Source organism: Zingiber officinale, chromosome 9B (genome assembly GCF_018446385.1).
Source record: "Zingiber officinale cultivar Zhangliang chromosome 9B, Zo_v1.1, whole genome shotgun sequence".
In the NCBI taxonomy this organism is placed as follows: Eukaryota; Viridiplantae; Streptophyta; class Magnoliopsida; order Zingiberales; family Zingiberaceae; genus Zingiber; species Zingiber officinale.
The window spans coordinates 87,961,101-87,986,977 of NC_056003.1; the positions used below are offsets into that span (position 1 = coordinate 87,961,101).

Here is a 25,877-nt window from a genome sequence, read left to right on the forward strand (position 1 = left end):
TTTTGTTTATTTATCATTCATGTTGTAGCAGTTATGAAAATGTAATTGTTATAATATAGATTTGATTTACTCACTTAAAATTCACATTATAGCAGTTACGATTTTATAACTACTATAATGTATTTGATCGATTTAGAATTTAGACGAAAGATTTATGGAGTAGATAATAATGAAAATAATTGAGAGTAGTTTGATAATTGTATAGGGTGGGGCACCCTTGATAACAAAGAAAAGTAGGAAACCTCTACGATGATTTGAATTTGTTTTTTCCAATATTTTATGACCCAATTCTATAGATAATTTAGTTAATCTCACACCTTGTAAACTTATTTATTAAAAAATTATATACATTTTAATATTTTCTTATATTATTTTTATTGATTTAAAAACATAATCTATTTCTAACATTTAATACAACACACTGATTACTAATTTGAATTCTGTCCCGAAATCATGTGTCCCCGTGTCCCTTTATCGATCAGACAGTCATAACATCCTTGAGATGTGTGTTACATCTTTAAGATATGATTTGATCCGTCTAATCGACGAGTAGAACAGATGGGATATATGATTTCGAGACAGAGGATTCAAACTCCTGAATTACCAGCCTAGAGTAATATCAATCATGACATAATAAATGCCCCCAAAAAAATAAAAGAAGTTGATATTCACCTTATCAAATGAGAAACTACTTCCATTTCATATCATCTAAGAACACGAACAAAAGGTGGATCGAATTAAACCGTTTAGAAGAGTCAAAGATGGTGTATTTTCTTGGTGATAGTTAGTGCAAGATTTCCTCTACACATAAAATAACAAAACACGATGTGGATATGTATTGCAATGAGAAACACACACTTTAAATCCACCCGAATGCATTTGATTTCTTCTTGTTCAGAATCTCTTCTAAGATCTTCTATGGCGATAGCTTGTCGTTATTCATGTTTGTCGACTAAAGTGATTATATCTAGTGTCATTCATTTACACTTTCAATTCTTCAAGTCAGGGATTTATCATTCATCTAAGCTCATGGAACCTCAACTTTTGTGTGGGCATTAGACATTGCTTACAGAACAATATGTTCATGACAACACGACGCTCATCATTAGAACAAGCTCTTACACTTAATAGAATCTACGAACAAATCATGTCAGGTATGTACATCCTCTCTGAATCTGTAATGTATATTTACATCCATAAACAATTGCACGATCTAGGAATAATGATATCCCCTTTTGTAATGCTTACCATCGATAAGTCGAGGTTTCATGAGTAGGATCTTATCAATCGGAAGCTCTGAAACGATACCCTAAAGAGATTGGCAAAGAAAAGACTAACAGTGCTTACAACTTCGGGAGGATTCGAAGGCTGCAGTGTGTTCTGCTTCGCGGTTAGGTTTGTTAGGCCAAGTTGTCTGCGTATCAAGTCAATTTTATCAGGATCCACAGGACTGCCTGAGGTTTCAGAAACATAGAAGTTGTCCGCTACTTGAGCTCCTTCTCGCGAGATCTCTGCTCTTCGGATCGTCAATCCATTCTCACGGAACACTCTCGTGATTTCTGGGAGTGAAAATTTTCCATCTTCTCTCAATTCCAATGCTAGACCCTGAGGATTCAAAAAACATTGATACAAATCTGAATAAGAATTGCAAACATTTTTACATCGCATTAGACTTTTGTTGTACCTCTGAGGATCTTCTCTCTATAGCTGCCTCAAGGCACTGAATCAGGTGTCGTTGTTCGACCTCTTCACTTACGGGAAGGCCATCGGCATTTCTGATATAGTATTCCTGAATGGAGGACTAAATGATTAGCAACGGCATGAAAGAAACACGAATGAGCTACTTGTTAACCAGAAGCATTAGGAGAACCACATTATTATCTACCTGATAAGCTTCATCCTCATCTGAACTAACGGTGCCATGATACACGACATATTGCATATCGGTGAGTGTACAAACTGTGTCGAAAAGAAGCTTAGGCCTGTCCCTCGACCTCAAAATGACCACAGTGTATTCCCTCTCCAAACAATTCGTCACGGTGACTTTGGGTCTTGATTCATCCTGCGCAACTTCTTTAGCAACAACCCTCTCATAATCCCGATCGTCAAACATCATCTGATGCAGCCTTCTTTCTGGGTGGGTAAGTCCCATTGAGACAATCATCCTAGCAGCTCTCGGATCATTATCGCCCCTAAGCACATTGCACACACGCTCCTTGATCATCGAGAGCCTTTGGGGGTCTTCAATTGCGCCCTTGGTGGACTCATCCGTAACATGAAGCACGGCTGCCACTCTGCTGTTGTGTGTCCATAGCTCAGCCTTCGCCACATGACACGACTGATTTGCGAGCACGGCACATATTTCAGATAGCAAGCCAGGCCTATCAGAGCCTGCTAACTCGATCAACGTGTGCTTATTTGAGGGTGTTATACCGACTGAATTCCGCAACTTAGGGAAGAACAAATCATCTGACTCTAGCGACTGCACAAACCGCAACGACAAACATGATTCAATCTATAGATTCATCTCGAAAAAACATAAGTTTGAGTCTGAAAACCATAAGGCAACAAATACCTTTTTAATGTAGGAGATGACCTCTTTGTCCAACACTTTCCTTCCATCTCTATCAGTCACATAAAACACTGAGAAACACCAAGAACAGTATAAGAAACTCAGCACAAAAGGATGAAAGATCTCCGGTTTCTACACTTTCAAATGGTTTCAAATGTTTACCATCCATGAACCAACTTCCATCTGATGTTATGTAGGCCTTTCTGATGAAAAGATTCAGGTCAGTGAGGACTTGAACTACCTGAAGTAAAATTCCATGCTTGTTGACACAGTCCACCTGAACCAATGGATGTAAGAAACAGTGATGAAGATATCTTGAGCTTCTATCATTTTAACTTTTGCAAGAAAGATTTAAGTTTAAATCTCCTTAAGCTTCTTACTTACTCTGATTACTGTTGCATCAGAACAGGAATCATTGTCTACAACAACCCTGCAACAAAGAAACCATCCACTTCAGATGAGCTTTTGAAGGTAAACAAGAAGCAAATCGAGGAGAAGCCCAACTTTGAAGAAAATTCTTCTCTTCGAACAAAAAAACCTAACTTCGGAAGCCCAATACACTAGAAAAAAATACCCAAAATGAAAGGAAAAAAAGAGAACAAAATTTAACCTTGGGGAGTTGGTCCATCTGATGAGCTTCGAGAACTCATCGTCGTCCACCTCCAGTTCTACTTCAAACCGGGGAGGGGTCGCCATCGATTTGCTAAGGAGGCACTCCTCCTTGAAGAAGGCTCGAGGGAAGAGAAGTGAAACGAGTCCAGAGCAAGGAGAAGAGGGAAGCTCCTGTGCCTGTAAATATGGACCTTACTTATGGCGGCGGATGAATGGGATCTTCCACGCAGTTTCCTTTATCCCTGTTTATTTGGAAGGACGAAAATAAAAATTAAGGAAAGTTTTCGGAAGAATATTTTTTTAACATTAATTTCGTAAAAAATTAAATTCTTACTTTTCTTTGATTTTTTTCCTCTTTCGTTTTACCAAAAAAGATGTTTTGCCATCTTAAATTTCTTTCCATTCTTAATCTAAATAAATAGGGCATTAATATGTTTCTCTGTTTTTTTTTCATTTAAAATTTGCTTAATTTTTTTATAATGGAATTTGCAAACTTTATCCGATTAATCTAAAATAGACTGTTTCTCTTACCGAGTGAATTTTTAATTTAATGTATAATCAAACAAGAAATTTTTTTAGGTTTTATTAGGTTTGTACGATTATATGGATGTATTATATTAACTTTTTCCTTTTATTAAAACATACTTGTATTTATTTTAATATTAAATTGATTATTTATAGATCTCTCTATCCATTTATTTATTTTTATTATTTATATTTAAAATTTAGTTTTAAAATTTTTTAATATAAAATCTGTTGGAGCAATCTCAATGGTCCATGCGATCTTGTGTTTTGGTATTTGGGCAAAGAGTTTAAGTTAGATTCACCTTTTTATTTATAGGATACACATATGACTCAGCTTGATAGCTTCGGGTTCGATGAAAAATGGAGCATCCGAAGGACCATGGATAAAATAGTAAGGACAAAGGCCAAGGGAAGCGACTTCGAGGCATATGTGAAGGATGACATTGGGGGCGAGCCACGGGCTTGAATGCATCCGAGGGACGAGAGCCAAAGGAAGTAGACTTGAAGGCAAGAAATCAAAGCTGCAAAGAAGAGTGAGTTGTGAGGGTCAGAGTGCGAGAGAAATGTACTCGGGAAGGGAAACTCTAGGTTTAGGGTTGTACCAGTCGACTGGTACTGGGACCAGTCGATTGGGGGTGAGCACAAAGAGTTTCTGTATCCGAACGGCTGGGATCAGTCGACTGGTGTTAACACCAATCGATTGGTAAAGAGCAGTTGGCTAGGCATCAGTCGACTGATAATAGTAAAACAGCAGGGTTATTTCTTCCCAAGCTCTATAAGATTGAGCTTGAGATGGCTGACCAAGGTGACGAAATTAGACTTGGTTAAAATCTAATTAGAGTCTCCAAGCTCTCATTGCAATCCAAGCTAGGAATATAAAGTAATGGTAGACCCAAGGAGAACCAAGGTATTAATCCCAAGAAGGGGAGATACATGCTTAGGAAGGGTAAGTCTAGGAATGTCCAATATGGATAAATCAACTCTAGGGTTAGGGACCTAGAAAAGAAAAATCAAGTTTTGAAGGCAAAGCTTGATCAATTGGAGAAAACCTTAGATACATTCAATGTTGGATCTAGAGGGTTAAGTATGGTGTTGGGTAGCCAAAGACCCAACAATGATAGATCGGGTTTGGGATACCGATTTAATGTCTCCAATGCTAAGGGAAAGTCTTATGCTAGGGTTGCATATGACTATAGCAAGGAGAAGTCAAAAAATGACAAGGGAAAACCATTTAAAAGTAAGGAAAAATTAATCAAAGACAAGGTGTCTAAGGTTAAAAAGGTTAAGTTTGTAGGCTAAATGTCACCCGAGGTGCACCGATATGACCTAGCAATTGTAGATGAGTTACCTAGGGAGATGGCTAAGGTTAAGAGCTCTAGAGGGAGCTCTAAGAGTCAATTTGGGGCACATGACAAATATATCTCAAGTGGATTTTACTTGGGAGTCTAGATTGGGTCATGAAATGTGCCAAGTGGTTTGGAGACGGATTTGAGTCTCAACCTTAGGGAATTGGCACAATTGGGATGTATTTCATGTAAGAAATATGACATGGGGGGGGGGGGGGGGTTATATTACATGATAATTGATTTTGGATGTATAGATGTCATATAAACCAATGCTAGGGATGTATTGTGGTTTAGTATGGGCAAATACATCAAGAGGAAGTCAAAACTAGGACTTTAGGTCAAAGTTTAATTGAATCATTTAGCTAATTTTAGATTTTGTGTTAATCTTGGGATTGGTGATAGATACATTTTTAAATGTATTTTTCTTAAGTAGACATGGGTAAAACAGACCTCTCCACAAAATTTGGAGATTTTTGGATGTCTATAGATTTTTTGGCGTATTTCTAAAATTGAGTTCAGAATGTTGTCTGGGCTAAAATTAGAGTACCAGTCGACTGGTGCAGTTATCAGTCGACTGGTAATAATGTATTTCGAACACAGAATACTTCTGTATGTTGAATTCAATAGGGGCAGTCCACTGATGTTGGAGGCAGTTGACTGATACCAGGTTGACACTGTTTTTCAGCATTTGTTTTGACCAGGTCAACTCATGTAGGTGTATGAGATCAATGGGAGATAAATACACGAGTTTAGGGTCACGTTGATGATCAAGTTTTCTACAATTGGGATATTGTTGGAAGCTTTTTAATATTAGGCAAAAGGGGAGAAGTAAAATTTAGTTGGGAAAACTTTAAATATTTTTGCATGAAATTCCTAGCTTAATGGGGAGCTTAGTTGTAAGGGGAGCTTTGTGATAGGTTCCAATGTATGTTGCATTTTTTTTTTCCCATTTGATGGTGCAAGTCCAAAGTGTGTAGCCTTGGCAACGTAAGTCCAAGTGTGTAACCTTGGCAACATAAGTCCATTTGTTCTAGTATGTTTATTTGCTATTATGTTTTCCCTAACTTAAACGTATTGCCAAACATAAAAAAGGAGGAGATTGTTGGAGCAATCCCAATGGTCTGTGCGACCATGTGTTTTGGTGTTTGGGCAAAGGGTTTAAGTTAGGTTCACCTTTGTATTCGATATGTGTATATGAGTGTGCAGGTTTGCAGGATACACATATGACTCAGCTTGATGACTTCGGGTCCGGTGAAAGATGGAGCATCCGAGAGACCGTGGACAAGGTAGCAAGGACAAGGGCCGAGGGAAGTGACTTCGAGGCATACGCGAAAGATGGCATTGGAGACGAGTCGCGGGTTTGAATACATCCGAGGGACGAGAGTAAAAGAAAGTAGGCTTGAAGACAATAAGTCAAAGTTACAAAGAAAAGTCAAGTGAGTTGTGAGGGTCCGAGTGCGAGAGAAATGTACTCGTGAAGGGAAACCCTATATTTAGGATTGTACCAGTCAACTAGTACTGGGACTAGTCGACTGGGGGTGAGCACAGAGAGTTTCTGTGCTCGAATGGCTGGGATCAGTCGATTGGTAAAGAGCCGTTGGAGAGTCATTGGTCAGGCACCAATTGACTGATAACGGTAAAACAGCAAGGTTGTTTCTTCTCAAGCTCTATAAGATGGAGCTTGGGATGGCTGACCAAGGTGACGAACTTGGACTTGGTTAAGTCTAATTAGAGTTTCCAAGCTCTCATTGCAATCCAAGTGTTCTTGATCGAGTTGTGGCGATGTTTCTCCACCGACAATGAGGATTGTGCTAACCGAAGTTTCCATAGATTAATCCACCGATAGATAGGATCGTCCACCTTACGAACAGCCGTGGAGTAGGAGCTTTATCTTCGAACCACGTAAATCAGCGTGTCGGTTTGTTTGCATTTCTTTTCTTTAGTCTTTAGCTTTTATATTTGTATTTAGTATTAGATTTCCGCTGCGCAACTAACAAATATATAGGAAGCGAATCATTTGGGGTGCACGACTATTCAACTCCCATTCTAGCCGACTACAAGATCACCAACAAAATCTACTCATTAATTGCGTTCAAAAAATTGAACATTATTAATAGTTGGATATTATAAGACACATCCACATTGGTTGTAACACCATCAAAATTTTATAACACTCATATATTAACACCAATGTGGGTACTCTTAGACCCCATATAAATGGGAACTTTATCCATCAGTTTATCCTTTACGTGTTTTTCTTTTTTGTGACAAAAGATGAAACTGACATCTTGACGGTCCCTCCAGGGCGACTCCATATTTTTTTGAAAGCGAGTTTCACCTAGCAATAATAACGTATGTAGAGATGAGACTGTAGGGTCGATGAGCACGTGAGAGGGGAGGGTGAATCACGTGTATTTTAAAACTTATCTTTTTAGACTTTTTAAAACAAAGTGCGTAGTGGAACAAACGAACAAAAAACACAAACGAAAGAACATAAGAGTTTTTTACTTGGTTTAGAGCATTCAGCGACTTCTACTCCAAGACTCAGGTCCCTTTGATATATCGATAGGTAATCCACTAAATTCTCTACTAGTAAACTCCCGGTAGAGTGATCAAATACTATAATATGAAGAAGGATAGTGTAACAAACCTACACTGCCATATCAATAAAGTAAATAACTTTAATTAAATTGTTAACATGAAAATGTCGAAGTTGAATGCTCATGTGTCTATATTGGTCTGCTGGCGACAGTTGGAAATCATAGATTAGTAGCACGATAACAACACAATGAAGTCGGAGTGGCAGAACGGTTGTATGAGCTCGTATGGAAGTTGTTTTTAAGCCATCGGCTGAACAGGACTTTTAAGGAGTGTTGAGGGTGCCTCCAACCTTATATGAGATGCCTTGAACTCCAAACTTGATCTCGTAATTTCCAACCTTTATCAGTTCTGAAGCCCTCGGTCTTTATCCACACGACAACGCCTCCAAACTCTTCGAGGCGCCTCGAATGCATTCCGAGGAACCTCCAAGCGCTTCGAGATGCCTCTAATGTACTCCGAGGCACCTCCAACGCGCTCTAGGGCGCCTTCGCGTAGTAAACTTTTATCTCCAAAGTTTATTTACGCACGGACACCTCTACTAGGTCCAGGGCATCTTCGCACAACTCCAAGGTGCCTTCTCGTACCTTCAAGGTGACCCAGACACTGTTTATTTCAGGCTTAGCTTGTTTATGCAATTTAATCTTGCATATTTATGTTAGCCGAATAATAAAAAATAACATGCAAAATAGAGTTAGCATAATTCAAATAAAATGATTATTAATTAGATCTTATTTTTCTAAGACCGGAATCTAGTTATGGTCTAAGCTTAGACATCCGAAATGACTATAAACTAGACCACGCCTATAGTCCCACCAGGACTCGTCCTCACTGGATCACTTTCTTCCAATGACTTATCTTTATTTACCATTTACAATTACTTGACTTGTCTCTTGACCCACCAGGTCTTCCTATTAGTTGTCAAGTCCAGCTGTCAAGTCCTGCAGACTCAACTGGACTTTCTACTAGATATCAAGTTATACTTTGACCTATCTAAACTTCATACCAGTTATCATGTATGAGAACTTCAACATAATGTCAGGTCCTTTGAATCGTTAATTCTTACATAATAAAAATATTAAAGTATATAATCTAATTTTAATTATTCATCAAAACTAAATTTTAATTATCAACCTCAACTATACTAATAAACACAACTAACAGGATATTTCATATCCCATAAAACCTCAGACTTATTATGTCTATATCTATATCTATATAAATTATGTGCTAGCCCGTAGGGGCATGTGGTTTTCTCTTCGTGTGTACAGTAGTACACGTCCTTAGGTACCATCTATCTAGAGTTGTAAATTGAGTTGATTCCTGAACTTTTTAAGTTAATTCGAAAATTATTTAATTCATATTTAAATTTATCAAATTCGAACCGAAAATTTTTTCAATCGAACTCGAATCTAAATTATATTATTCAAATGTTCACAAACGGCTCCCAAATTTTAATATTTTATTATATAAGTTAAATATATATTAATATTAATATATAAATTAAATATATATTAAATAAATAAATTTCAAATTTCAAATAACAGATAATAATTTGAATGTTTCGTGAATATTTTCATATCTTTCAAACTGAATTTGAACCTGGGTCTTAATTGAAATCAAATTCAAATTAAAAATTTTAAATTTTTTAAACTTTGAATATCTATTTTGAATCGAATTCATACTGTGCATCTATTTCAAACTCCCGGTAGTAAATTAGGGTAGAATAAAAGTTTCAGTATTTAGAATATTTGTTTGCCGATGTGGCTATAGTCCATTCGTCGGGCGGCTGAGTGGGTGCGTCATGAGTCACCCTGCGACGGAGCGGCGTCAACAAGGCGGCGCGCGTGCGTGTCGGACAGACAGGCTTTATTAGATTTGGATGGCAATCTAGCCCGTTAAATGAAAGCTAGGGAATTCTGTCCACGTCAGCCTGGACCAGTAAATTATCTGCCAGTTAACGGCGTCCTCTAAAATTTCAAGGAATTCTCATGCCACCTAAAAAAGCTTTGGACCACCGGAGCAATACGGTCGTTATCAGAATACACTATACTTCTTGGATTTTTCTACTGGGGACCCCTAACTTGTGGGGTCGCCCTTGTAGTAGTCGATAAAAGTTTTGTAGCTCGGTAAGATCGAATCATTGATGCCATATCGTTTAATCTCATCATTTCACACGGCCGTTCGGTGGACTAAGATACGCAAGTCACCTTTTGAGTTAATTACTCCGACCAGCAAGGTAGATGCACTCATTCAATTATCACAAAATCTCATCTATATCATAATTAGTAGGATCGTGATACTATACAGGATCAATTTGGGATCAAGATTGAAATAATAGGATCGTATCTTTAAGGTCCAAGGCCTCTAGGTAAAAAAAAAAGAAAATCATATAAAATGACCCAATTTAAAGGTCAACAAAGCCGTCCCAATAAAAATGTATAGAATTGTTATAACGTAGGATTCTACCGATCTTATATGATCCCAACGATTCTACTCCGATTCCCTTGCAAAAGACGATTCAAACTATCTAGGAGCGTATTGATACTATCGGATCACATAATCCTACTATCTACGATTCGGATCACGATCCTGCATACTATGATCGATATTCTTAAACCTATCAACTCACATGCTCCTCCTTCTCATCCAATTGGATCTTATGGACATGGAGCGTCCACATCTTCCTTAGTCATCACGCCAAGAAACACAATTAAATTTAAAATGAAAAAAATAAATAATGAGTATTCGGAGTACCAATTCACATCGACTTTACAAAAGCCAATTAGCAGACCAATTAGAAGCCCAACTTGCACGTTTGATTTTTGAGCTTCATCTTCGACGCCAAACCTTAACATATCTTTATATGTAGCTAAGTCATCCCCAAGAAGCACAGATGATTAACGCATGACATCTCTAACGGATCGATTCTCAGAAACTGATGACCTGGGATTTATCCCACCATGTGCCTATGACCTGTGTATCTACATGAACCTCTCTCCATATTCGTGGAGCTGACACTAGGGGGCCGCTAAGGTAGCAAATCTACTTTTTTTTTTTTTTCTTTTTTTTTTTAAAATTTTTTTTTTTATGTAGCTATGTCTATGCGATCCAGTGCTAACCTAGGCAACCCAACAGGATCTAGCTCGTGCTCGAACAAGGCACAAAAAATTGGGTTGTGTTTATGCTGGATCCAACCTGAAAATCCAATTGGGCGATAAGGGTTCGAATTGTGGCTCGGCTAGCATGACCCTCAAAGTATTCTAGGGCTTCAAACACCAAAAATTACTAAATCGCCCCTCAAATTAAAAAAAAAAATTAACTAGTTTAAGCATTTTAGTTAGTCAAATCATCAAGTTAATTTCTCTTCATTCCTTTCACATCACATTTCCTTTAGCCCTTTCTCCTCTCCCTGGTTTCCATATGCCTATCTGCCTTCCATCCCAGTAAACAGAGCTTCTTTTGAATCTCTATTTAGTCACTAATATTTAACAACACTGATAAGAACATTGATACATACATTACCAGTTAGTTCTCAAAGTCCCAATGAGGAAGGAAATGCTCATATAATGAGTAAGTTACACTAGGGCAACCCTTACTTATGTCCCTCCAAGTAGACACAGGAAAACACTAGTGGGATTCTTTCTGCCACAAATTTCCTTCCTGGGATGTTTCCACCCAAGTAAACACACCCTTAAGGAAATACATCATACTATCCTAAGGTACACTTGTTAACTGTGTTTGTGCAAGTGCCTCCGACAGATCCCAACAGCTAGAGTAAAGCTTGTAGGTATGCGAGACACAATTATCACCTTGGCACTGCCAAACGAACCCTAATTCACATAGAAAAGAATGAACTTGATCTACAATGTATTCCGACGGATATGCGCCATTCAGGTGTAAGATACCAAAATCTAAACGAACGAAAACAAACAAACTTGTATCTCTACAGAAAGGGAAAAAACAAAGAAGACATTTTGGTTGTGATACTTCTGAAGACTGAACCAAAAGATACATTTAATGGCACTTTGTGGGCTTTGCAAGCTAACAAATATGTGCAATTTTGTCACAATGCAACATCTCTGAAAATTGTCCAGAATAATGGCATTCTAACTATGCTACTTCGAAGGGTTTCAAAGGTTTTTCTAGATAGCAGATTCATGTAAATCGTAGTTCTTGATGGGAAATTAATGTGTAAGAATTGTTATCCTATCATACATTAGTTACATAACAGAACAAACACAGCAGCAGTTAAATGGGAAACAGAGAACAGAGAAACAAGTTCAATTTTTAAAGCAACAGGTTTAGTTTTGACATTAATCATACATGTTATACCCCTCATGTAATCCGGTAATCAAGTTAAATAACGACAAGGAAGGACGCCAGACCAAATAGTCTCAAAGAAATACATGAAAATATAGAATATGAGAAGGTAAAAACTATATTAAGATTCTCACCTGCAATCAATTAGCCGAAACTATTTTGTTAGAAATGGAATCACCTTGCAAGGAAATAGAAAGGTAGGCCTTCAAGGTGAAATGTGGTTTCAAACACTAGAACATGGTCTCCCGGCATCAAGAACTATGCAACAATCTCCATGTAGGAATAAAAAATGTTAATGGTTAGATAACACCATCAGCAATTGTCGTAGAAGCCGTAAGTAATTCATCTTAGCCTGGTCTTGTAATCCAAGTTATCATAGAAGCTGTTTTTTCCTTTCTTTTTCTTTTGTGTGAAGAAGCACTATGTTTAATTCCAAGGGTTGGCCCTAACAGATGGAGAATTACTTACCTTATCTTTGTTCATTCAACTCCATACTCACATCTTCCTTGACTTCGGTAATAACCTGAAGAAGTTCAAGAGGTGTTGCCGCTGGGTCCAATTCAAGGCAGCCCTTTAGAGCATTAGGAGCTTCTTCGCCAGTAAGCAAATACGAAGGAACCCGATGTGAGAAACGAAACATTTCTTCCCTTGCAATCCTCTTAACCCTCATTTGGTCCATATGTGTATGAAACACTGCTTTGAAACCAGCAACTTTCACCAATGGGATGACAGTAACACCGCATTCCTCTTGATAATCATCAAGTACTTCTACCATTTCGTATTTGAATATCACATCATCAGGTGTAAGTTCATTCCAATCTGGAGACCAATTTCTGTATAATGCCCAAATATCACCTTTCCTGGGTACAATTCTGATTACTCCTCTGGGACCCTTCTCCCATCTAACCCGATGGGAAAATATATTAACTGTATCGGTGATACGATACCTGCCAATTCTGAAATCTCCGCATGTTTTTGCATATCCAGAAGCTACCCAGTTAATTGGTCCTAGTTCATTATTGGACTTAGAGGTAAGAAAACTCATGCGAATACTAAAAGGATTCCGAGACAGAACTTTCTGAACCATGGCATAGAGACGAGGCATACCATCTTCACTGTCATATATAGCCCATACCTGATCTCCATGAAAAGTCTTTTCCAAGCGATCCTTATCAAAATCATAAAAATCAGGATCAAGTACATCAATTGATACTGGTCTAAGGATTTTCTCATCTGCACAGTCATTAGTCGGTTCCTTCATGCTGGAAACAGCTAAAAACATCTGTTTACTAGCTTCCTTATGTACTACACCTGCTTTCTGTCCATTTGTCTGCTTAAATTGGACCTTTTCTTTCAACCTCCTGGTCTTAGAAAACTTCCATTGGTTCAACTTTTTACTAATTGCCATCTTAGCCTTTTCTACTAGCATACCTCGAGAATTAACTTGTGAAAACTCCTTGAAGGGGTCGCTCTGTCTAGCATCCATCTTAGATCTAGGAAGTTCAGAGACGGCACCGCTGGTCCCTTGGTCTTCAATATCAAATGGTTTTCTATTGAAAGTGGGAATATTTTGTGATGCATCTGTTTCGTGACAAATATTGTTTTTGTCACAGTTGGTTTTCCTTTTTGCTGGTCTGCCAACCTTACATATAGGTTGTTGCTGATCAGTAGTGTAATTTTGAGAACCTTCAAATGAACTCTGGTAGACATGAAAACCAGCCCTGGAAGAATCTTCCTTCCGAGCCGCTGCTTGTGCCTTCTCATATTTTCTTTTCATTTTCTCGTATTTCTTATGGTTTAAGTTTGCAATATGAAATGAAGAATCTGTTGTCCCAGCAGTTCCAGCTGATCCAGTGAAAGAATTCCATTGGAAGTTCTGATGATTATACGAATCAAAATTCGGACCGTGCTGGAATTCCATAGTTGCCGTTCCAGGAAATGTAGAGGTGTTGAATCCGGAACTATATCCATTCTCTACGGTGTAATTATGATTTGAATTTTGCTGGTGTTGCTTGGTTGACCAACAAATTGAAGACTCCGCAGCATTTCCTGGAATACCTATCTCAACAGCCATGAAGGCTTGGTGGCAATTTGGACAGAGAAGATTGTGATTAAGGTATACCCGGAGGTATTCATACTGCATCCTACACCGATTGCACGATGTCCAAAACGTGTTCAGATTAACAGGATGAACCTGAGGGGCAGTAGAAGTCACAGAAGAAGTTTTTCTCTTGCGAGCTCTTTTGCTAGACGTGGTGGGACTGGAAAACGAGTAGAAACCATTTGGAGGATCATGTCCAGAGCTACTACCATGCCGTTGAAAGGCTTTGTTACAAACACCATTGGCATTTCTGATCTGATCGAATGCCATTTTCTTGTTTTTGTCAGACAATACACTCCAAGCCTCCGAAATGAGTTTGAAAGCATCTTCTGCCCCCACAGACTTGTTCTTGTCAGGGTGTAGCTGTATCGCTAGCTTCCTATAACGCTTCTTCAGTGTCTCTTCGTCTGTCGATGCACTCACAGAAAGAATTGCATACCAGTCATGCTCCCCATTTATCTTCTTCTCTGCTGCATGGTAAACGCCGAGAGTCGAAATCATTTGGTTTATGCCTTCAAGCGATGGAAGTAGACTTTGGGCCTTCAAAGCTGACTTCATCGCGCCCTTAATGTCCATAGCACTGAATTTCTTCTCAGCATTTTCCTTCGCCTTGACGGCCGCCTCCCTATTACAATCCATTCTGTAATATTGCTTCTGCTGCTCTATTAATGACCTTGCAGACACATCCACAACAGACAAAGTAAAATTCTTGCCACACTTGTACTAACATAAAAGATCCATTTTCTCCTGCAAATCAATAAAAAAGAATTCAATCAAACATGAACTTTTTTATACTGAAGTGAATTCTAATCCATAATAAACTACAAAAGAATAGGTATTCTCAACGCAATGTGTGTAAGAAGCATCATTAACTGAACCATGACACACTAGATCCTGAAGCAAAAAGGAAGAGAGGCAAAACCCTAGATATCGGAAAAGGAAATCACATTTCAATCACATTGCAGCTAAGCACATCACATCCAAAAAAAAACTCGCGAAGCTAACTGATGTAAAAGACTGTTACCGAGTCACTGGAGTTAAAAATAAATAAATAAATGTTTTCTTTCCAAGATCCCAAATTTGTCGGCGAAGAATGAAATAAGCAACCGGAAACACTAAAAAGCAAAGAGTTTTCAGCCTCCCAAAGCTCAATTCGAGCGCGAATCAGCCAACAGTGAAAGTAATTACGCATTGAGCTCGAATCGCAAAACCCTAGACGTCCTGATCTCCACTACCACAGATCAGAGGCAGGCAGTGAAGAAAAAAAGATTAAAAAAAAAATTCTCAAAAATCAAGGCAAAAAGAGCTCACCAATTCGGGACGAGATCCACAGAAATGACGAAATTACTAGATCCGAGCCACCTGCAAGAGATTCCTCAAATTTCCTCCCAAAATTCATCAATTTTTTTTTAAAAAATTATATATAGGGGGGGAAGTTGAGCTTCTTTCTAGTCAAAACCCCTTCTCAGGCCCCAAACCACATTTTTTTCCTAAATACCTAAATGCTTATAGCAAGAAATCAGAAATAAAAAAGGAAAAGATAAGAGCTCCTGTGTAACCCTAACCTAACTTTATTACTATTATATTCTCCAAATCCTTAACCAAGGTTAAATTTTGACCAAGTGTGCTAATTTTTAACAATTCTTGTAAACAGGGGAAAAAGCTTTTTCACATATGATATGATTTTATCAAATAAATAATATAATAAATAAATGAGTAAAATTCAGCACTGTTGAGGCATATACAGTCATTGAGCTGCCTCTCTTTTCCCTAAAATGGACTCTGTAAGTGGGGCCTGTGAGACTTTAGGGCAATTACCTCAGGGAGTTTAGGGTTTCCCTTTTGTTTAGGAGAAGTTCATGTCATATTTTGGCAGTGGCTAGCACTGAAAGCCATGTGATTTTGGCAGGGCTGAGGTCAGTGTTAAGTCTGCTCGATTGCTCTTCTTTCTTGTAACATTCTGATGAAGAGTACAAAAGCTTTCCGGTGTGAGTGGAAGCTCTACATTTGAAACAAATGAGGGCCTGAGTGCTGAGGATGGTCCGACAAGGTAGGATTGTAAACGAGTCAAGTCGAATCAAGTTTTACGATATTTAAACTTGTTTGATAAAATAACCGATTCAAGTTAAGCCGGGTCTAAATTAAATCAAACCGTTGAAATGATTGTTCAACCTTTAATTTGATTTCTTTTTTATAAGCTCAACTTAAGTTTGACTTAAATTTGATTCGTTTAGATGCTATCAAACTTTAGATTCAAACTTGCTTGGTTGTTTGAAACTTATATATTTTAAATTTATTTAGTTGATTATTGAACTTGATATTATAAACTTGTTTATTCATTTTAAAACTTTCTTTATTTATTTAGCATGTTAATAAAAACTTTATTAATAAATATTATTCATGAACATTATTCATAAACATTAACGAACTAAATACATATGTTCAAGTTTATTTATTTAATTTAACGAGTTATTCAAGTTTGTTCATTTAATTAATTTTATATATATTGAACGAACATAAATAAATTCTTACCAAATTGAATATCAAATTTGTTCATGAGCATTTAGTTTATTTACATCTCTAGGTCTGATGAGATGTTCAAGCCATCATAAAGTCTTAGTTGTCACGAAGCTCATACATCAGTTAGATTAGCGATACATTTGGGGCCGTCAACTTGGGTAATGGTAGAAGTCTAAGAAACAGGATTAACAGAGCTTTAGTGTTGTAGCACTATGTCGTAAACTAACAAACCATGCAAGGAAGGAACCAAGGTTGCGTCCAAAATGATGGACTAACATAATTCCAACACCAACAAAAATTAAAGGAGACATTTAAGATGAACAAAGTTAGTGGCAAGAGAGCAATATATATATATATATATATATACATTCAGTAGAACATCAAGACACTTCCTGGTCAAGATAAGAATGAAGCTTCTGTGAAAAAATGGCTGCATAAAACTTAAAAAAAAAATCAATGAAATCTATCTAAATTAGTATTTAGTGCCCTAAACCCTAAGTTGATGTGTGTGTGTGTGATTTTTGCTGCCACTTGCTGCAAACTTTGAAAGAGAGCAAGAATTATAATGGTAAGTAAGAGATTACAGGCTGATTTCTCTTTAGCCTCACCATTTTGAAGTGGTTAGAGGTGCTTATTGCCAAACATTCCCGACTCTAGCACCGAAAAATGGACACCGAACCCATGCCACCAAGACTCTTATGTTAGGGGTTTCCTCCACTGAAGCAAAATTGCGAAGTCTAAACATTAGAGCTTTACATGTGGAGACTGGTTGCCTTTTGAAGAATTTGCTCTGGAAATATATGGTAGAACCCAGAAACAAGTAGAAAGTATCAACATATTGCAAGCCTGTTGTCGTCTAAGAATTTGGGGAGGCAAGTGGAAGGACTTCATCATCATTAAAAGCTTCACCCTTCACCCATCAAAAGGTAGGTAACATCCCTTCAAAAGCAAAAGATAAGAATTATGACAGGCAACATAGTCCTCTCCGTTGTAAACCGAAGAACAAAATATCAGCTTGCATAAGGAAAGATATCATTCAAGAAAGAAGATTTGAAAAGTTGCACTAATACGATACCCCTCCCTGACTTGGATGCTACAGAACCACTGGATCAAAAACTGAAAGTGCACGTCTTGGTAGGAATATTCAACTGGAAGAAGACATCAATCTTATCTATTTCAACTATCTAAACACCGAGAAATATCTTAACTTGGAAATATGGTTAAATAGCTTACAGTTAATGAAGCAGGATAAATGAATCTGATAAAGCACAAGATTGCCTTTCTGAAGAGAGAGTGCCCCCAAAAGAATCCAAAGCTACTTTAGTGCATAAAAGTGAGATAAGTTGCATCAACTTCTCTGTGCAAAAAGAAGAATATTCTTGATCAGCTTTGGATATTTTACCCTTCTATTATGTGCTGATCCGTACAGCATTCTTATCTTTCTTTAACAGACATGCTGTCCTACTACTATAAATAGCACTAGAACAGAACATCCACACAAACCATTATCCAAAAACAAGAGCTTAGAGACATAATGGAGACCAACCGCAAGCGTAGAGGATCCAAAGGTAAGATGGCTGTGGCCTTCTATCGAGCACCAAAGCCCTCAGTGCAATACACAAACAAGATTGTGCCGACTCCAACTCCTCCGGCTACCACAGTAGTAAGCATACATGTGGAAGATGAAGCTGTTGTGCCTTCGCCCAAGCCAAAACCTTCCTTGATCAAAAAGGAAGGGATCAGTAACTTGGGCACCTATGAGGTTGCTGCCAACAACGTGAACACCATCAGTGAGGTAGACAGGCGAGCTGCAAACTTTATCGCCTATGTTCAAGAGCGATTCAGGCTTGAACGAATGGATGATGATTGGAGGAACCATTAATGATAGCAACAAAATCGGTTCCTTGCAAACAGTTGTAGTTTTCATTCAGCAACTCCTCTACACTACAAATAAATCTAGCTTTGGTATTGTACCTGTGCAGAATATAGTTTTTTAGGAATATAAAGGGCCCTTATTTTCTTATTCCTTCAGTCTGAACTATCTGCAATCATGTGCATGCAGGCACTCGCGTGCAGACATACACACAATTTGATGTATATTATAAACTTCCTACATGTACCATTTAATCAAAGAGGGAACCGGTTTTTTCATGTTAGGATAACATTTATTCTTGGTCTGTCTTTCACAACCAAGAAGTTTTAAACATCTTATTATGAACTAAATGTTTATTTTTCATACACAACGGGAAAGGCAGCGTTCCAACAGACAGTAATAGAAATGACTTCTAGCATAGTATCTCCTTCCTCATATTACCTAAATGCATCCCTAAACAATTTCTTTAGAATCAACTCTCAAAAAACAAAAAACAAAATTAAACCTTTAACAGAGACAAATATTCTAAAAGGTGTCAATGCATGTGGATGCTGCAAAGGAGTCACGGCAGAAAAAAGATTATGTCCAACTTTGAATGCTCTAATCAAACATAATTCAATCAAAATAACAAAAGCCTTTAACCTACTTAGCTTGATTAAAATGCATTGTCATATTGTACTTTAGAGTATAAGGATGACTTAAGTTGATTATTTAAGATTAAATACAACAAAAACAATATTTTTATCAAGGAACCAGGGAAAATCTTGATTAATTCGATATGTTATATTATACATATCAAATATTCCTTATTTGGTTGCTTGGGTTAATTAATTTGATATATTGCAGTAGATGCAAATTTAAATTAGCTATTTTCCATTAAACTTTATGCTACTCCAATTCTTAGGCATGAATTTAGATGTAAAAATGATAGTTGAAATTTAATTTCTCATGTTTGTAACTATAGTTATAGCCAAAGATATTAGACACAGCCAGTTAACACACCTCAAGTTGACATGAAAAACAGTTAAGAGAGATAAAACCCAAAAGTAACATGAGACATCCCAGACATATTACTAACTTATTTATGAGAATAATTCACTTTTAGAAATAACATAATTTATGTCATATAACTTAATTCTTTAGAGAAGTTAGTCGGTCTTACACCTTTTAAAATCATTCTTAACAAAAACTATAATAATTTTAAGTTATCTCATTTACTTTTTTTATTGGCCTGAGTAAGATGACTAATTTATGACACAATTAACACAATCCGAATTGTCACCTCTAACTACAAGAAGCCAAAATTTTTGGTAGCTGGTATTTTATCATTGAAGCATTTTAACCACAATAACTTAGGGCCACCCACCTTGAACTAAAATAAAAAAAAACCCAAACTGAAATTTTGGGATGTTGAAATCATTATTACCAATTGGAATTTGATAAAAGCGCAGTACCTAGTATCCCAACTCCATAAAAATTTAATAATTCCCCAAAAAACAAAAGAAGTGAGCTAACTCGAAAAGGCCGAACTCCATCTAGCAAGTTCAAAAGGCATCGTTCTGCTTTCTAGAGTTTCAGTACTTCAGATTCATCGTTCTTAAACAAGGAGCATAACAAGGCAATGCCCGATCCAATCCGAACGACCACATTTTTCATAGCTAAGCCCCAACATTACATCTCACCTACAGCACAAAATTAGTCATTCTGCTAAAAAAAAAAACTTCCCATTCAACACGGATAGCAAAAAATTCCCAAACATGCGATGAGAAACAGCAATTAGGTAAGCCAATCCAAACTTACGAAAGTGAAACAAGAAGCAGACTCAGCGAGCTGGGGTGCAAGCACGTTGGCCGCCGAGGCGTCTCCACCGGGAGTGAGACTACGTTCAGCGAGATGGGAAGAGGCCATTGCCATCGCCCCTGGGTGGCGCAGCGGCGGCAGAGATCCTGCAGAGGATCGGGGAGTTGGAGGAGGAGGAGAAAGAGAGAAGCTTCGGATGGGATCGAGATGGGAGGAACCGAGTAGCCGTTTTTGCGTCGGCGTCATTAAAGATCCGACCCGGTAGGATGGCAATTGTCATCACCGTCGTTCAAGATCCGACCCGGTTAAAGTTGCCGTACAAAACAGAATGAAAATGGATTAAATAGTTAGTTAGAGGTTTATGGGTGCAATGAAGTGTGTTATGCGACCATCGTTCCTCGGTTCGGGTAGGACCCACCACCCAGTGGGTCCCACGCCAGCTCACAGACTCGCCTGCTAATTTCTCAGTTGCTTCCTCTTTTTTGCTTCTTCCTTGGCTCCTCAAAGAAAGACGACGCCTTTGCGCTGGAAGCTGCGCGTGCACTCTTCCACTTCGACTCCGACTCCGACTCCGTCGTCTTCGCCGCTCCCCTCGATCCTCGCGACGAGAATGGTCAAATCTCCTCGGACTACCGCATGACCGCTATTCTGTCGCTTCCGCCCCTTTGTTTGCTTACTTCTATGACCCTGCTTCTTGAATCTGTGGGCCTCGGAGACTGACGAAGACCCGGGAAGAGGGATGGAGGAGGAGACGGTGGATCATCGGGCGCTGCTCTCGCTGGGGCACGGATTCGACCTAACCTGCGACTTCAGGCTCCGCTTCTCCAAGGAGCTCCCTGGCGGTGGCCGCATCGTGCAGCTCGATGACGGCCGCACGCGGGACGTAGTGTTCCCCGGGGGGCAGGTAGTCCGCGGCGTCTCCGAGGACATCGGGTTGGACAAGGGCGATCGGATTCGGTTCCGCTCTGATGTGTTCGAGTTCAACCAGGTGATTATGGATACTAAAACGGATCTTCATTTTTCGGTATTAGAATTGGAGGAGTGTAGCATAACGAGAAATTTGGTAATTTCTCATTCGATCGATTGGGGGGCATTCCTAACCTAAGCATGAACTAAGATAGTTTTTCTTAGTTCCCTCCAGGTTGCAGTATGTCTGACAAATATACTAGATATTGCAGTTTCAATTCTAGTAAATTTAATGCATGGTATCTTGCCTGTTGAGTACGTCAAACATCTTGAATTTCTCTAAACAGCCAAGTAGAAGCAATTCAAGTTCTTTGTATTGGAATTTTTTGTTGATCTATTAGCATTAGAGCAGGGTGGTCAAATCTATCTTTTGAAGAGACTGTCTTGCCTGTTGAGTATCCTAAACATCTTGAATTTCTGTAAACTGCCAAGTAGAAATAAGGATCTTTTATTGTTCTATTAATATTAAAGCAGGGTGGTGTGTGTATATCTATCTTTTGAAGAGGGTGATTGTATTCCATCTAGCAACTTTTAGTTGACTTGCACAGGATTTAGGATCTTAACTTTGCTTTCTAATATTCTTCAACTTGATTATTTAATATTGAAATTGTGGTTTTCATACCATAATAGCATTTTCTTTGCAACAGATGTCTGAATTACTCAATCAGAAATCTTCAGTTCAAGGAAAAGTGCCTTCAGGTTATTTCAATGCACTTTTTGATCTAACCGGGTCATGGCTGGAAGATTCTAAGGAGACAAAGTATCTTGCCTTTGATGGATACTTCATTTCCTTGTATAATTTACACCTAAAAGCCTCTCATTTGGTTCTTCATGATGAGGTTAAGAAGGCAGTTCCCTCAAAGTGGGATCCTGTGGCCCTCAGTTGGTGAGTACTATTGCATTGCGTAGGACAATGAAGTTAGTTTGTAACATTAGAAGTTAGCAAATATCGTGCTCATGTGAGTTATAACGAAGTGGTTAATGATATAATGTCTTCTTTTAGATGTAAATAGATGAGTTATTTGTTACAATGCTCTATATTGAAAAATCTGCCATCTTATTGACTAGCAGTCTAGAATCATGCATGATGATAATAATTCTAGCAGTTTAAAGACATGGTTCCTTCTCACTATGAGGTGGCACTATTATACCCCACCAAGTAATATTTTCTTGAATTAATAAACATATTCCTTTTTTCTCTTAGGTTCATCAAGACGTTTGGAACACATATAATCGTAGAGGTAGCTATAGGAGGTCAAGATATAGTTTGTGTTAGGCAAAGTCCTTCTTCAACAATCTCACCCACCGAATTAAAGATACATCTTGAGGATCTTGGAGATTTTTTATTTTCTGACGGTAGTTTTTCTCCTTTACATCAGAAAACCAAAGAAGGCAAGAACAAGGTATATCTATTTTTCTGATGTTAGCTTATCTCTATCAAAAAAGTTTATTAATGCTTTCCATTAACATAGGTGCCTGAGGTCTTCACAAAAATTTTGCAACCTAACACCTTGAGACTGGCTGTCCGTTCAGAAGCTTCAACCAAGGAAGTATGTTTACAGGCATTTCCTTGTGATAGATGTTGCCTTGGATTTCTACATGAATTGGATGATTTTGAACTAGATATGTTCCTTTATAATAGGGGCTCACGGTCATATGCTCAAAAAGAGGAGGTGATGTATATGCTTCAAGTCATTCCAATTGGCTACAAACGATACAAAATAATCCTGATGCAATTCTCTTCAAGTTTGTTCCCATCACATCTCTTCTAACTGGCATCCAGGGCAGCGGATATCTTAGCCATGCTATAAATTTATATCTTCGTTGTAAGTTGATACGAACAAAATTTATTACTATATTATTTTCTCAATAGGCTCTATCTGGTTGAATATTTATTTGCTCTAATGAATCTGCATAAAATAGAATAAGTAAAAGATTTCATGCCAGCAAAACTTACAATGCATCATGATCTCATTGTTCAGATCCTAGAACATTTAAGGTGTTTCATTTATCAATCTTTCATATATACTAATGGAATCTTCATGTGTAAATTACTCGTAAAAAGATGCATTTGCAACCTTAGTTGAGATTGAGTTAATAATGCTATGCTCTGTTATTTTGATCACATTTTCTTTTATATTTGCCACTTGCCAGACAAACCGGATCCTGAAGAGTTACAGTATTTCTTGGAATTTCAAGTCCCTAATCAATGGGCACCAATGTTCAGTGAACTAGCTCTTGGACCTCAAAGAAGAAAAGCCTCCTATTCGCAGCTGCAGTTTAGATTTTTCGGTCCAAAACTTCATGTTAATACTGACCAGGTACAATTTCTGATTGTATCCTAAAGCTGCAACTTATATTTTCTTGATTTTCTAGGTGCTAAATGCAGAAGGGTGTAACTGGTAGTGTCTATGCAAATTGTTTTCTGCTAATCGTAAATCAACCTTTTTCTGTTTCCTTACATCCCTAATTTTTGGTTATTGTCATTTTCACAGTTAACAAACTTTGAGATAGAACTAGTTAGTTCATGCATTCCACTTTTTACTCCACCCCATTATTATTATTTTCATTTAATGCATCTCCATGGATACTATGCCGTTTTATTTAATGTGATGCCTTAGAAGTTAGACCACAGTTCTAGCACACTGGCATGGTGGTAATTTAAATGGTTTGCAAGTCGTTGCAATCCATATGTACTATGTGTTAAAAGGAGTAGGAAGTGATACAGATGGTAAACTCTAAACTGTACCCTCCAAATGAAGATTCGTAAAATATACTTAAATATCACTGGAGTTCGCACCTAAGTGCATTAAACACTATGCAACATAAGCATGTGACATTAAACTGCAATGACTCTGGTGGTATATTCTCTTTTCCTATCCTTCTTTATCTTTTTTTGCTTAAAATTTTTATTGTTAATAATATTATTTTGTATTAAGCTGAGACAGTTTAATAAATTTTCTGCATTGGTTGGCAAATGCAAATTTGTAAATAAACTGCCGATTCCTAGATTCATTGCAACACTAGAGCACGCTAGTTGATTCTTCTGTAGTTTGATAAGTAGGCTTATTTTCCTTTTCAGGTTTTAAGTAATCAAAAGCCAGTGATTGGTATGCGGTTATACTTGGAGGGTCCCAACTGTAATCGATTAGCCATACATTTGCAGCACCTTTCCAGTATCCCTGGCATTCTCAGAAACTCTGATTCATCCTGGAAGTCCGAGTGGCAAGGATCGGAAGACTCAGAGTCCGGATATTTCGAATCTGTCCAATGGAAGAGCTACTCATCTATTTGCACGTCAGCTGTGAAGCACAATCCTGCTTGGCTCCAGAGAGTGCCCAATGGTGTGTTTGTCATAACCGGCGCACAACTTGTCACAAAAGGAAATTGGTCGAAGAAAGTGCTTCATCTTCGCCTCCAATACATGCACATTCCAAATTGCACCGTTCAAAAGACTGAGTGGGCTCGTGCTCCAGCAACTTCTCAGAAGGGGAGCTTCTTGACAAACCTGAGCACCACACTTAGCGCACCATTCACAACAAGGGATGCACATCCTCCTCCAAAAAACGAACCAGCACAGCTGAACTCAGCCGTGTATCCCGATGGCCCGCCCGTGCCAGTCCAGTCAAGAAAGCTCTTAAAGTTTGTGGATATGACTGAGGTGGTACGTGGTCCTCACAATGTACCTGGCCATTGGCTTGCAACAGCAGCCAAGCTTGCCAGAGAAGGCGGAAAGATCGCATTGCATGTAAAGTTTGCCTTGTTGAATTACTCATCTGAACCGGAGACCATAACTGAAGTTCATACACAAGTTCTCACCCGTCCTGTAGATTGAAGAGATCTGATTGCGGAATAAGGGGGGAAAAATTTGTTGGTATTCAAACTGTACAGATAGTGGTAATAATTCACATGAAATGCTTACAAGCTGTGCCATGTTCAGTTACTCTGTTGGTGGACCATAACAGTTGTTGAGCTGAAACCAAATGCCTCGATTTGACTTTGGATTTCCCAGTCATAACTAAGGTTGTTAAAGATGAAGAAAAGGACGTCTCTGACATATTCAAATCAGTTGTTTTCTGCAAGTCAAAGTTGGCGTAATTAAAGCTTTGGGAGTCGACGTCAGACATGCCACAGATTAAAGCAAAATCTAAGGCGGCTTTGGGGGTTTGACTTGGCGGCCAATTCTTCAAACTCTGACTTAATCTTGATTGTCTCCCAGTAGGACATCTCTGACCACAGGTAGAACCGTAGAACAAATCCATCAGTTGTGTTCTACAGCTGCCTTATGCAACTTCTCTCGACGTATGTGAACTGTTTTCCTTCGTGCTGAATTGGTCCATGGAGATGCATACATTCCTTTAGATTTACAAGGTAAGCATCCACGATCGGACACAAGGTAATAAACTTAAATCATTCAGGATCTGCAAGCTGTGGATATTGATTTGTTGCTATGATATCATAGAAATGCTCCTTCATCCATTCATCTTCTTCATCCACCAAAAAACATGTGAGATTCTCACATGTTCGTGCTCGCTTATCCTCAATTGTAAACATAATTACATTTAAAGAATAAGCTTAGAGATTTGCATGAGTCTAAGTTGGCATGGACACCAAATGTCCAATAACAAACTATTATGTCCT

General features: G+C 38.2%; 3 protein-coding genes and 1 long non-coding RNA gene across 6 annotated transcripts; 1 reads left to right on the top strand and 3 right to left on the bottom strand.

Moving 5' to 3' along the window:
* Positions 1-1,022: 1,022 nt before the first annotated feature.
* On the bottom strand, positions 1,023-3,385 carry LOC122025348 (ACT domain-containing protein ACR6-like). The gene is made up of 7 exons (XM_042584154.1): positions 3,183-3,385; positions 2,957-3,002; positions 2,735-2,849; positions 2,576-2,643; positions 1,886-2,482; positions 1,685-1,789; positions 1,023-1,605 (listed from the first exon to the last, which is right to left on the bottom strand). Exons 1-7 carry the CDS (start codon positions 3,266-3,268, stop codon positions 1,267-1,269), a joined length of 1,356 nt encoding a protein of 451 aa, XP_042440088.1. The 5' UTR covers positions 3,269-3,385; the 3' UTR covers positions 1,023-1,266.
* Positions 3,386-11,911: 8,526 nt separating this feature from the next.
* Positions 11,912-15,619, bottom strand: LOC122025347. Its single transcript, XM_042584153.1, has 2 exons — positions 15,389-15,619; positions 11,912-14,824 (listed from the first exon to the last, which is right to left on the bottom strand). The coding sequence occupies exon 2, from the start codon at positions 14,714-14,716 to the stop codon at positions 12,446-12,448; it is 2,271 nt and encodes a 756-aa protein (XP_042440087.1). The 5' UTR covers positions 14,717-14,824; positions 15,389-15,619; the 3' UTR covers positions 11,912-12,445.
* A 1,315-nt stretch (positions 15,620-16,934) lies between these two features.
* Positions 16,935-20,502, bottom strand: LOC122025350. Of its 3 annotated transcripts, XR_006123672.1 has the most exons (5): positions 20,271-20,502; positions 18,144-20,152; positions 17,831-17,954; positions 17,673-17,745; positions 16,937-17,536 (listed from the first exon to the last, which is right to left on the bottom strand). It is a non-coding gene; the product is annotated as an uncharacterized LOC122025350 (long non-coding RNA). The 3 variants fall into 3 exon arrangements; XR_006123673.1 differs by having other exon boundaries at positions 16,936-17,745; XR_006123674.1 differs by lacking the exon at positions 20,271-20,502 and having other exon boundaries at positions 16,935-17,745; positions 18,144-20,259.
* A 259-nt stretch (positions 20,503-20,761) lies between these two features.
* LOC122025000 (MACPF domain-containing protein At4g24290-like) lies at positions 20,762-25,875 on the top strand. The gene is made up of 7 exons (XM_042583758.1): positions 20,762-21,258; positions 21,884-22,122; positions 22,441-22,639; positions 22,709-22,786; positions 22,879-23,062; positions 23,391-23,557; positions 24,319-25,875. The coding sequence occupies exons 1-7, from the start codon at positions 21,010-21,012 to the stop codon at positions 25,069-25,071; spliced, it is 1,869 nt and encodes a 622-aa protein (XP_042439692.1). The 5' UTR covers positions 20,762-21,009; the 3' UTR covers positions 25,072-25,875.
* Positions 25,876-25,877: the final 2 nt, after the last annotated feature.